This window comes from Phaethon lepturus, unplaced genomic scaffold, assembly GCF_000687285.1.
Source record: "Phaethon lepturus isolate BGI_N335 unplaced genomic scaffold, ASM68728v1 scaffold6384, whole genome shotgun sequence".
In the NCBI taxonomy this organism is placed as follows: domain Eukaryota; kingdom Metazoa; phylum Chordata; class Aves; order Phaethontiformes; family Phaethontidae; genus Phaethon; species Phaethon lepturus.
The window spans coordinates 29,515-41,005 of NW_010536850.1; the positions used below are offsets into that span (position 1 = coordinate 29,515).

An 11,491-nucleotide genomic window follows, 5' to 3' on the forward strand; every position below is an offset into this window, starting at 1 on the left:
AAAAGATGTGGCTTCATTTCATCACAAACAGGTATGTTTTGTATTTCCTTTTGCTTCAGGAATTGTAATTTGATTCTGTTGTTGGCCAAGGGTTTTTTTTTTAATTGTTCTCAAGAAATGCAATCCATATTAAAGGCCTGTTACATGGTTATAATTTGCTCAACTACTTTTATGGTTAAAAAAAGAATTGTGAAATAACAATATGCTCAGAGACTAGGTTGTAGGATTTAAAAGTACATTAATAGTTCCAGTTCTCTACTGTCAAAATACAAAGATTCGAGTGATACTGATACTTCAGTTTTACTTAAGAAGCTGTTATGTGGCACAGCAAAAATGTTAATGCATTGCTGATTTTCACAGTCAGTTTTCTCATAACCAAATAAGCCAGATGGACTGAGCAACAATTTTTCCTACAGTTATAAGCTGTTCTTCTATCAGCACACAACTTTAAATATTCAGGTTTCTAGCTTATTTTTGATTCGATAGCCAATCTGCTGAAGCATTTTTGGGTACCACTGTTTTGGTGCTAGTCTTTACATCATCACATAGCTCTATATTTTACTACAACAATAAAAAAAAATTACAGTGCTGCTGGTTCCAGTGATTTCTGTTATCTCACAGTCTCTGTTTTCTGAAGATCTGCCAGTCCTATGATAAAGTAAACATGTCAGGTTCCGTGGACAGAAAAAATACCCAGCTTTGTATTTGTGAGAAGAGCTGAAAAAATGTAATCCAGCTGCACTCTCGTAATCTCGGCCTCAAAAGCCAAAACTGAAAAAATGTAAAACCTTCTCTTTTTCCACTCATAATCATGGGCTTTTGATTCATGACTTTCGAATGCTTGAGTTTGGTGTTGCTATAGTTAGTATCGGATAAAAGGAAGGGACACCCACCCTCCCCCCTCAGCTGGCCCACAGATGGGAGCTGGTCAACAACTTGAGTGCGCTGAAAAATGTATTTTCCTCCTAGGCAGGGCAGTGCTTTATGTCAGTACCTGGATCTTGCCAAAAATTTTCAATGTAAGGAAGTCAAACCATTTTATCTGGAAGGCATCATTTCTCTACCTTTCCTTTTTTTTTTGCATAACTAATATTTTTTTAAATACACAATAGTATAGGCATATGCTGTGTGACTCAGTGTAGAGGAATTGGTTTAATTTAATAAAATCAAACTGGGAATAGAAGTATGAGCCTCATGGACCATCAAACCACTGTAATGCGACATGTCCAAATGTATTTGATGTAGAATCTCGTCTTACTCAACCACTAAAGGATACCCTTCTTAACAATATTTAAGCTAGCTAAGAAAAGAAACGCTTTCCAATTCCCAAGCCAATATTAAACTGTGATTTTTCCTTTTACACAGGACTCTGGGGTGACGAAAACTGTACTGTCTCTCTTCCCTGTATCTGTAAACGTAAATTTGCATGGAAAATAGAGAAAGAGATTCCAAAAGACCAGAACCAGCAAGGAGCATGTCCCAAAGGCTGGTTGCACTTTGGATTCAAAGTAAAACATTTTTTTTCCGCTGTTTGATTATTCAAAATGCTTTCCATACTTATGACAGAAATTGGACTTCTTAAGGATTATTCAATATTTGAAGATCTTCCTTTTTGAAAGAAGGACCCTTAGGTCTATAACTACTGACACATGATACAAAGGTTTACAGTTATTAAGTAGCTTTGCACACAGAAGTTGTCTTAGTAAGGTGTCAAAAATTCTACTTTAGTTCAAGGAACTGAATACTCATATATGCAGAAACTAAGTGTATTTGTGCATTTGCTGTAAAAAGCCTGCTCCATCCTCTCTTTCCCATTTATGACAATTCCAAGAGTCTTTTATGGTCTCAAAAGAGTTCTCTGACCCCTTGTACTAAATGGATCCCTAACCGCTGTCATCATCTGAAAGATGCTGTTTCAAATAGGGTTCATCAAAGATAATTATAAACCAAAGTCTATTTGCAGTTGAAGGTCGAAAGGCAATTATTTCATCAGGCTTGTTTTAAATACGTATGTTCCTTAATAGCAACATGCATGGAGGAGGCCGGATTTATCCCAGTGCTGAACTGCACTGACTATAAGGATAAATTTAACCCAGATTGTGTTTGCCTTTAAACAACTGATTTGAATCCAAGCCTGATCACAGCTGAAAACTGATACCAAACATGCTGGCGAGGTCCATTGCAGGACAGAAACTAATTAAATATTTAATATTCACTAACAGCGTGTGAAATGTTTTAGTGATCACTCTTAGTCATTGATAATTTTTTTTTTTTTAAACAGTGCTTTTTGATACAAATTCCAAGGGATCCAGAGCATCTGAGAAACTGGTACTCTGCGCAAGAGTTCTGCAGTAGCTATGATGGGTCACTCGCTTCCCTCGAAGATGAACTGGAACAAGGTAGAGCGCTGAAAATATTGTTAAATAAATAAAATTTCATCTTCATTAGGGTGCTGTAGTAAAGTTTCATCTTGGAGACAGATTTAGGAAAAAAGATCATTCAAATCCTACTCATGGTTCCACTGCTTTCAAAAATTAGTGTTTCTCTTTCCCAGTCCCAAAATGTAAAGATTCAGATATTCACTTGAGCTATATGACAGGTACGTTTTGAGAAGTAATTAGAATTTCTTCTGTGCTTATTACCATGCATTAGAAATAAAAAAAAAATAATGGAATACCCATTTTAAAATTTGCTATGTAAGATTTCTACCTTATGAATGCAACATCACACTGTTATAAAAGGAGTCTCATTTTTATCCTTTAATAATACTTAAAAACTGTTCAATAGTATAGCACGTAAGCATAGTGCTAGGCTGGAACTGTCAGAGAAATAAATGCCAGCACATTTGGAAATATTTATAATCCCTATTCATAAAAATCTGGTTTTTTTGTACATTTGTAAAACCGCTTATTTGGAGGTGGGAGGAATCTCACTGGCTATCCTTAGTTGAGAAATCTTACTTTCAACTAAAACTGAGAAGAGCTTTTTCAATGGGACAGTACCCCAAACTAATACTTAAGTTGTTCAAGCTGCTGTGAACATTTCTGTAAGACTCAGTTGTTAATGGACTAGATCCTAACCTGACTGGAGTTAATCAATTTAACTGAATTTATAGTTAGATGACACTGAAATGCCACTCATGTTCTTACTTTCTAGTAAATATGTAATGTCATTGATTAGTAATTAAATTTTTCAGTGCTTTAGTGTGTTGGAAGAGACTTCATCTATCCCTAAATGGTTACTGGTTAATTATATTTTATTCCTGTTTAATTTTCCAGCTTTCATAACAATGAATCTATTTGGACGAAAAACTAGTGTTTGGATAGGTTTCCAGAGTGATGATTATGAAAAATGGGTGAATGAAAATCCTCCGATGTATTCCAACTGGTCTCCAGTTGAAGTAGTGCATGTGAGTATTCCTAGGGGGGTTAAGGACAGTGGGAAGTTTTTTTATCCATAAAAGTCATGTCTGCCACAAAGACAAGGCCTAAACTTGTTACAGCAACTTAGTTTTCTCTTAATTTTTGCAACTTCAAACAACCGTGGGCACAGATTTATGGGCAAAACTAGAGGTAGCAAAAAAGGCACTATCGAGACAGTTATTTATGTAACTTGTGGCTATAGTCACATTCTCTTGCAATTGATTTTAAGCACCAAAGTTTGAATTATATGGTTAGTATAATATGCTGGGTCTGAGCAAAGTTTAGGCATAACATAATGAATTTTGTGTTTTAATACATTGTCTTACAACCATGTTAGTCCACATTGGGTTTAGCATTTTAGTTTGTTCAGTATTATGTATTATTTGTATTATGAGGTTGTTGTTTCAAATTGTATTTATGGGAGTGTTCATAGTTGTACCTAAGTATTTATAACTGTGACTTCCAGATAATTATTCTTCTAAATTTAATGTAGTAATTATGCATTGTTTTTACACAGTGTCTTTTTTAATTAATATAAGGTTCTGTGTTGATTGCAGAGACAGCGTTATAATAGTGCAAACATTCAAGAACAACTTCCACTATGTACATTGGTATCGAATAACCCTAATTTTTATTTTACGGGAAAATGGTACTTAGAAAACTGTCAGAAAAATTACGGGTTTGTCTGCCAAAAGACTCAGGGTAAGTTTTTGTTTTGCTTTGCTTCTGTTCTCTTTTCTTACTATATTGATTTCATCCGACTTTATTTTCATCTAGAAGCAGCTTGTTATAGGTGTCTATAAAACCAGGAACACAAAAGTTTAGTGATAGTTTTACTTTTATATTTAGACAGACTAGCTCTACACTATTTAATAAATCAATGGCTGTGATGTAGAAGTAATTTCTAAAAAAATGTTCTGTTGTTAAGTTCTCTTCCTAACCTTGAGCTTTCTGTTGCGTACCTTAGAATCAGGAATAGAGATGAAATTTCATGTTTTCAGTCATGGCAGCAGAGTAACCGCATGAAATTACAAAAGGCAAAACTGAGGATAATTTTGATGAAAATATGATTATTGGAGGGCGGGGAGAAGTAGCACTTGCAATATTAACTCAGAATAGGCTCTAGAAAACGTATTATGTGAACAGTGTGGACCGACTGGCCGATCAAATACAGTTTGGCTTTTCTTTTCACGCTTCTCTAATTCTGTTACCATAAAGTTCACTTGCCAGAAGCACGAAGCTTTTTGCGTTGTTTGGTTGCCTCGAGCCACGATCCAGCGTTGCCTCTCCCGCGGGCAGCCGCTGGAGCCCCGTCCCAGGGGCGGCTGCAGTGGGGAAGCTGCCAGAGCTCCTTACCAAAATAGACCAGCAGCAAATTATTAACCCTAAGGCAAAGGGGAAGGCTGTCATCGGAACCTGTAAGGAGTGTCCTTGGGTGCTGTACTTATTGCGGGGGTGGTTTTATATGGCTCAACTTTATATATCACCTCTTTGTTGAGGCCTGGGTCTAAAAAAACAATGCTCTCCTGCTGGCTGCCCAGGAGGCAAGGGAGACCGAGTCCCAAAGTAGAATAAACTAATAGAAGCTTTGGGCAGTGCTCACATGTGGCTGTAGCAAACCATAGCCGTATTTGACATCATGCATTATGAAGTATGGTTGCAGGCAGTGCTGGAGTAATCCTACATGCAGCATAGAAAAAATAAATAAATACATTTTCCTGCTGGTTTGTTTTGCTTACCTCCTGAACATTTGTATTTTAACCCCTTGCTGCTGCTTCAGACAGATGGAAAAGGCTCGAAAAGGCTGCGTAGGGAGGAAAACTGTTGCCTTAGGGCAGCCAGGCTGCAGGGTGCCTGGGGGGCATTGGGGCTGCAGCGGGTGCTCAGCACCTTTCCCACGTTTCTGGCCGGGTGAATGTGAGCACAGCCTGTGGGTCCCGGCCGAAGTGTGGTGGGTATGGGGGGACATGCTGTGCCCCCGACCTCAGTGCTGCCCGCCCGCCCCATGAGCAGCAGAGTGCTGCTGGGGGTGAAGGGACCAGTCCTGCCTCCCCAGTGGGACACCCCTGGCACTCTTCAAAACACAGTCAGGCAGTTCAGCTTGCGAATTCAGCAGAAAGCTTTCCCATCACTTTTTTTTTTGGGGGGCCAAATTGATGTCATTCTGTGCAGATTTTCCAGGCTGCATCAGCTCAGTGCAGGGTCAGGCAAACACCAGACCTATGCATGGGAATATGCAGCTGGAAGAGCAGAGAAGTAAGGAAGGAAGAAGTGAGGCAGCCTCTTGCTGGCAGTAGTGAACTGCTAAATTTGATCAAATGTCCAAAAAAAAGTGTCAATTCCTGGAAAGATGAGCTGGTGCTTTGCTTCTGCCATCCTGTCCGCATCCTGTCTCGCCTTTTTTGAATTAGTTTGTGTAGGAGAGTAAAATGAGGTAAGCCAGCAGGAGATCTGAACTGGGCTCTGATCTCTTAGAGATGCTTGACTTAGGATTGTGTCAGCATTTTACTGCGTTTCCTGCCTTTCCTTTTTTTAAGCAGTGACATGCACTGAAAGCGGGAAGAAAATGCAGTACTTCAGTTAGCTCAAGAGCAGAACTTTTTCTTGCTTAGAAATTTCTAATTTGAAATGATTTGTGAATGACAAATAATAAATTAATTTACTGTTTTAAGGTGCTTGTTAACACTCCTGCTCCTGCTCTCTTAGTCATAAAGGGAACCAAGTCTAAAAACACTCCACCTCATAGCCAAGCAACCACTTCATTTTGTAATTACAGTGAAGTTTTATAGACAGAAGTAATTAATCCAAACTGACAAGTGGGATTAGAACTGAGGTATTGCTTTATTTTAATAGTCTTGTTTAAAGTATACTGTGGGCATTCATACACATTAGCAAAGGCGTTTGCCTCCTGTGGAAAAGTGAGCACCACAGACTGAACTGAGGTGGAGATGGTCTCTGTCTCCTGATTTTTTTCTCATGGGAGACTCACTCTCTTTATTTCTTAGATCTAAAAGGTCTGCTTCTTCCTTTCTTTTCTTTGGACATTGCTATGTTAGTTTATCATCAAAAAGAGATTTAAGTCTCCATGCGTAGAGGATTTCTCTTTCAAGTGCCAGTACTGTGACCTTCCCTATATTTGCTCATGGATAGTAAAGATGAGTTCAGGAACCTCCCAAGCACTTACTTGTACCATGAGCTACAGTTTTGTAATCCTCTTGTGCCAGTACAATTGTTTGTGTGCCAGTGTACTGTGTGCCAGTACAATTGTGCCAGTACAGTTATTTGTGAGGCCAGGCCTCGTGCTGTAAACTGATCTTGGAAATTACTAAAAATAACGGGTCAGAAAAGAGGTAATTAAATCCCATGCAAGGTGTCTCGGATAAGAGCCCTCTGCAGCCCACTGCTATTGGACATTTGGGATATGCCCAGACCCCGGGTGATTTCTTACTGACCTTCAAAGGTCCAGTCAGTGGAACTGATTCCATCCAGCTTTGCTTTTGTTTGTTATACATTAAACTCATTCCCTCCTGTGATGAGTTTTGTGCTGTGATGGAATTTCAGGTACTGTTCTAGTAGTCACCATCATCTTTTTCTTTTTCTCTTAAAATTCACAATGTTTTCCTGAAACCAAGGAGTTTGCAATTTTTACATTTGTTTTTAAGGATAGTTCTGGGGTTTTTAAGCTGTTCCGCTATGTTCAAGATGTCTGTTTTAAAAAAATAAATAAATCCTTTATCTCTATTTGTAACAGACACATCCAGACATGTCATCAATGCATCTGAAATGTACCCTGTGCCAGATACTTTAGAATATGGAAACAGAACGTATAAACTAATACGTGGGAATTTTACATGGTCCTCAGCTTTAAAAACCTGCATGGCAAATGGCACAGAGTTGGTCAGCATCACAGACCAGTATCACCAAGCTTTCCTCACGGTCATTGTGAATCGACTGGGATACAACCACTGGATTGGACTGTTCACTTCGGATGTACGTAGTGAACTCCCTGGCTATGAGTATGGTGCTGCAAAGGAGTTCTTCCAGTAATAGGCTGATGAGCTGTGTCACTCATTTGAAGTCACAGGAAATTTGCATCTGGCCATGAAACCCTGGAAGGCTTGAGCCCTAACCTTTTGCAACATAATGTATAAATCTAACGGGAGCCAGTTTGGTGCAATGACTACTGAAAACTAAAAGCCATAGAAAACACTTAAAAACACAAAAAAAACCTCTCTTGTAGTGTCAACATTGAAATGATGTTGTTTAATTTTTAGTTGCTCAATGGCCCAAATAACCGCTTGCTGAAAACAGCAGGTTAGATGTAGTTTGTGGTCTCCCAGAAGTAAGTTGGGAGGCTCCTTGGATCTGCCTTTTGTAGATCCCCCTTCATCTACCCGGCCTTCAGCGATTAAAAGGCATTCTGTAATGTGAGGATGCCATCAGAAGAAGAAGTTGTATGGTGCTAAAGCATATCAGAAAGATAATGTGAAATTTGTTTTGGCAGAACGGGCTTAACTTTGAGTGGTCAGATGGGACTAGGTCTTTGTTTACCTTCTGGGAAGACGACGAGTCCCAGGCCTTCGGCAGCTGTGTTTACATTGATACTTCGGGGCACTGGAGAAGTGCTAACTGCGAACGACTTCTGCAAGGAGCGGTTTGCCATGTGCCACCTAGTAAGTCAGAGTTAAGTTTTCTATTTAACCTTTGCAGCTGCAAATGTGCGTATTGACAGTGGAAGTACGTGAAAGGAAATCAACTGGCTTGAGGTTAAGCAATGACGATAGTGTTACTCAAAACTGAAGTATATTCCTGGCGTTTCCTTGCTGTATCTCCTATTTGTGAAACCATTTTTTCCCCATAAAATATTTGCCATCGGGTCTGGTTCGTAGGAAAATGGAAAGAGAACTTTCATAATAAGAAAGAAACAGGAAAATTAGTTACTCCGTCTATTCAGTGAACACTATATTATCTGTGAAACATGACAATTGCTAATAACCTAGCTTGAAGGGAAATAAATTCAGTTTGCTGCAATTAACTGTGGGATGGGAGAAGGGAAGCATTTAGAGCAAAGTGAAAAATTAGTGTCACATCTTCACTGACTGCACATAAGAGATTTTGCAACTTTTTTGGTAAAGATAGATAAGAATATTTTCCTGTATGCTAAAATAAGCTGTGTTTCCTGCAATGCTCTGTCAATTACCTGGGCTTCGTTTGAACCCAGAATTCAGGTCAGGAATTCCATTTGATCCAGGACTGCAGAGTCTTTGACAGCACCCATTTCTCAAAATAGTTCCTATTCAGTGGTGTTGATGACCGGTGATTTGCCTACAGCTTATTATAGCTTTTGGATCTGTTGAGAAGAAGAAGTTTCGGAATCCGTCAAGACAAACTTACTCCTTAGCATGGTTTCTGTAGTGAAGCTGAATAATTTTCTCATTTGTTTCTCATATATATATATAGCCTAAGGTTTATGTAATTTTTAAAAGTTGTGTTTTGTAGCATGTGAGACTGTAGCTGACACAGCTGAGTCTACAACGGTGCCAAAAAGTGGTGCTGGGGATTGCAAAGTGAGCCTGTGGAGCTGCCCTGAGTCAGGGGGACTCTTTGCTGCAGCACGTTGCATGCTGGCGAGGCCGGCTGCTGCTTACCGATGGGAGACTCTCCCTGTGCCATGGTGTTTGGCATGAAGTTATCTTTGCGGCTTGGTGGAGAGGAACTCTGCAGTCCTTGGAAATCCCCAGCCCTCTGGGAGATGCTGGGCAGCCTGGCGTGCTCTGATGTGCCCGTAGTTCGATCGTAACTCCTCATGCGCATCAGTATCGGTTAGATTGTCCCGATATTGCTGGTGCAGTCTGGCAAGGTTTTTGGTCAGAAATAAACCCAGCTTTGCTCTGCTAATACAAATATATATAACCACTAGATTTTCGCTTGGAAAAATAGAGGCATAACACAGTAACGTGCTTATTAGCATTACTCCAAAACGGTGTGTGGAATGTTATATTAATGTGTAAGTTGTTGTGCCAATAAAGCTGTGCTGTTATTTTTATCACAGAAGAGAAACTCACTGCATATAAAGGCTTATGTTCAGAAAAAAATGTTCCCTGGATCAAATTCAAAAACAGTTGCTACAGCTTTTCCACAGTTCTGCAGGGCACAAGTTTTGATACTGCCTATGAAGTCTGCAAAAATCAAGGTAAGTGAGTATTTTATCGCTACAAAATGTCATTGTGATATCCTAAAAAAAGATACATTTTCTGAAATGACTGAAGTCATGGCATGTGTTTTCTGTAGTTCAAGATAATGACAGTGGAGCTCATAAGCCAGCTATTAAATTGGAGGCAACGTACTTCAAAGAAATATTCCTTTCCATGTGAAAATATTGATTTCTAGAATAACAGATAAGATGCATTTCTTTCCCTTCAAACTTGTTGTAAAATCATGTGAGAACAGTTTTGTATCAACCTGAGCATTTTCACATTAACTGCAAACTTAAGAACTTATAACCAGACTTTTTAAGCTTTCCAGTTAAGGTTAATAATATTCAGTTTTTTAAATGCATTTTAATGGCATGCATGGACTGTTTGAAAATTTGTTCTGTGTTTAATCTGTAGGATCAAATCTCCTAACTATTCAAGACGAAGATGAAAATGCATTCATTCTGGAAGAACTGCACAGTTTTGGTTATTCTGTGCAAATGGTTTGGTTGAACATCCTGCTTGTTACAGACAGTAAGTTCTGGGTGGAAGAGAACTGCATGTAAGAACCTGGTTTGGTTTTTATTTGAATGCTGGTGTAACCATCTTCTAAAACTGTTATCTTTTGAGACTTTTTTTTTCGCTGCCTATTACCTGTTTATGATGTAGGAAAACTAGTCAAGCTTTCTGTAATTATTACTTATTAGTATTCTGTATGCTCCATATGTATAGATGTATGTGAAAGCCCTTATTTTCTTCTTAAAGAAGCACTACAGGCTATCTTCTTATACATAGGCTATTTTTAAATCCTTAAAAAAAAGAAAGTAATGTAGTAGCCAAACAGACAAAATCCCGGCATTCTTTAATTCAATATTTACTTATGCGAGGCTAAGTCCAACTGAAACAAAGATAATGATCAAAACAGGATGGTATTTTATAATGATTTATAACTTCTACCCTTAGATGAGACAGTCTCCTGGTTTGATGGCTCTCCCTTAAATTATTCTAACTGGGGCATCAGGGAGCCTGAATTTGATCATCTCAAAGGGAATTTCTGTATCAGCCTGAGGACCACAGATGGAGTCTGGCAATTATCTCCATGCAGAGAAAAAAAGGGATTTGTTTGTAAAATGGATGCAGGTATGTTCTTCCATAAAAAGGAGGCAATTGTGTCCTTTTAACCATTGTTTTACATGTTCCTTGTCGCTTGCTTACTTGCTTTTAGTTTCCACTTAAATTTAATTCTAATTACATAATTCTGTCTCTTGGCATTAGGGAAAATCGGGTATTTTATTAGATATTATATATATTAGAAAAAATACCTGTAAAAAACCCAACCAGCCAGGGTAACCTTCCGTTGAGGAACCTGGGCAGCCGTTGCATTATTGCTGTCTGTGGTAGCCGGCCGTGCGCAGAGAGTCAGAGTACCAGGTTGGAAGGGACCTCAGGGATCATCTGGTCCAACTTTTCTGGGCAAAAGCACAGTCTAGACAAGATGGCCCAACGCCCAGTCCAGCCGAATCTTGAAAGTGTCCAATGTTGGGGAATCCACCACTTCCCTGGGGAGATTATTGCAATGGCTGATTGTTCTCATTGTGAACATTTCCTCTTGCGTCCAGTTGGAATCTTCCCAGGAGTAACTTGTACCCATTACCCCCGTCTTTTCCATGTAACTCCTTGTAAAAAGGGAGTCTCCATTTTCTTTGCAGCCACCCTTTAAAGACTGGAACGTGGCGATAAGCTCTCCCCTGAGCCTGCTTTTCCCAAGGCTGAACAAACCCAGTTCTCTCAGCCTTCCCTTGTATGGCAGAGCGTCAGGCTGGCCTCCACAGACCCCGCGGATGGGCAGGCGCAGCCCGGGAGACCCGCAGAGAC

The 11,491-nt window shown here is 39.4% G+C and overlaps 1 protein-coding gene across 1 annotated transcript in view; it reads left to right on the forward strand.

The window, feature by feature from the left end:
• Positions 1-11,491, forward strand: part of LOC104620156 (secretory phospholipase A2 receptor-like) — a 38,433-nt gene that overhangs the window by 26,046 nt on the left and 896 nt on the right. Inside the window, 10 exon segments of the mRNA XM_010286284.1 lie at positions 1-31; positions 1,366-1,508; positions 2,282-2,399; positions 3,279-3,409; positions 3,980-4,124; positions 7,174-7,412; positions 7,927-8,095; positions 9,475-9,615; positions 10,034-10,150; positions 10,580-10,756. The exon segment at positions 1-31 is cut by the window's left edge and continues 30 nt beyond it. Coding sequence (XP_010284586.1) covers positions 1-31; positions 1,366-1,508; positions 2,282-2,399; positions 3,279-3,409; positions 3,980-4,124; positions 7,174-7,412; positions 7,927-8,095; positions 9,475-9,615; positions 10,034-10,150; positions 10,580-10,756 — 1,411 coding nt within the window.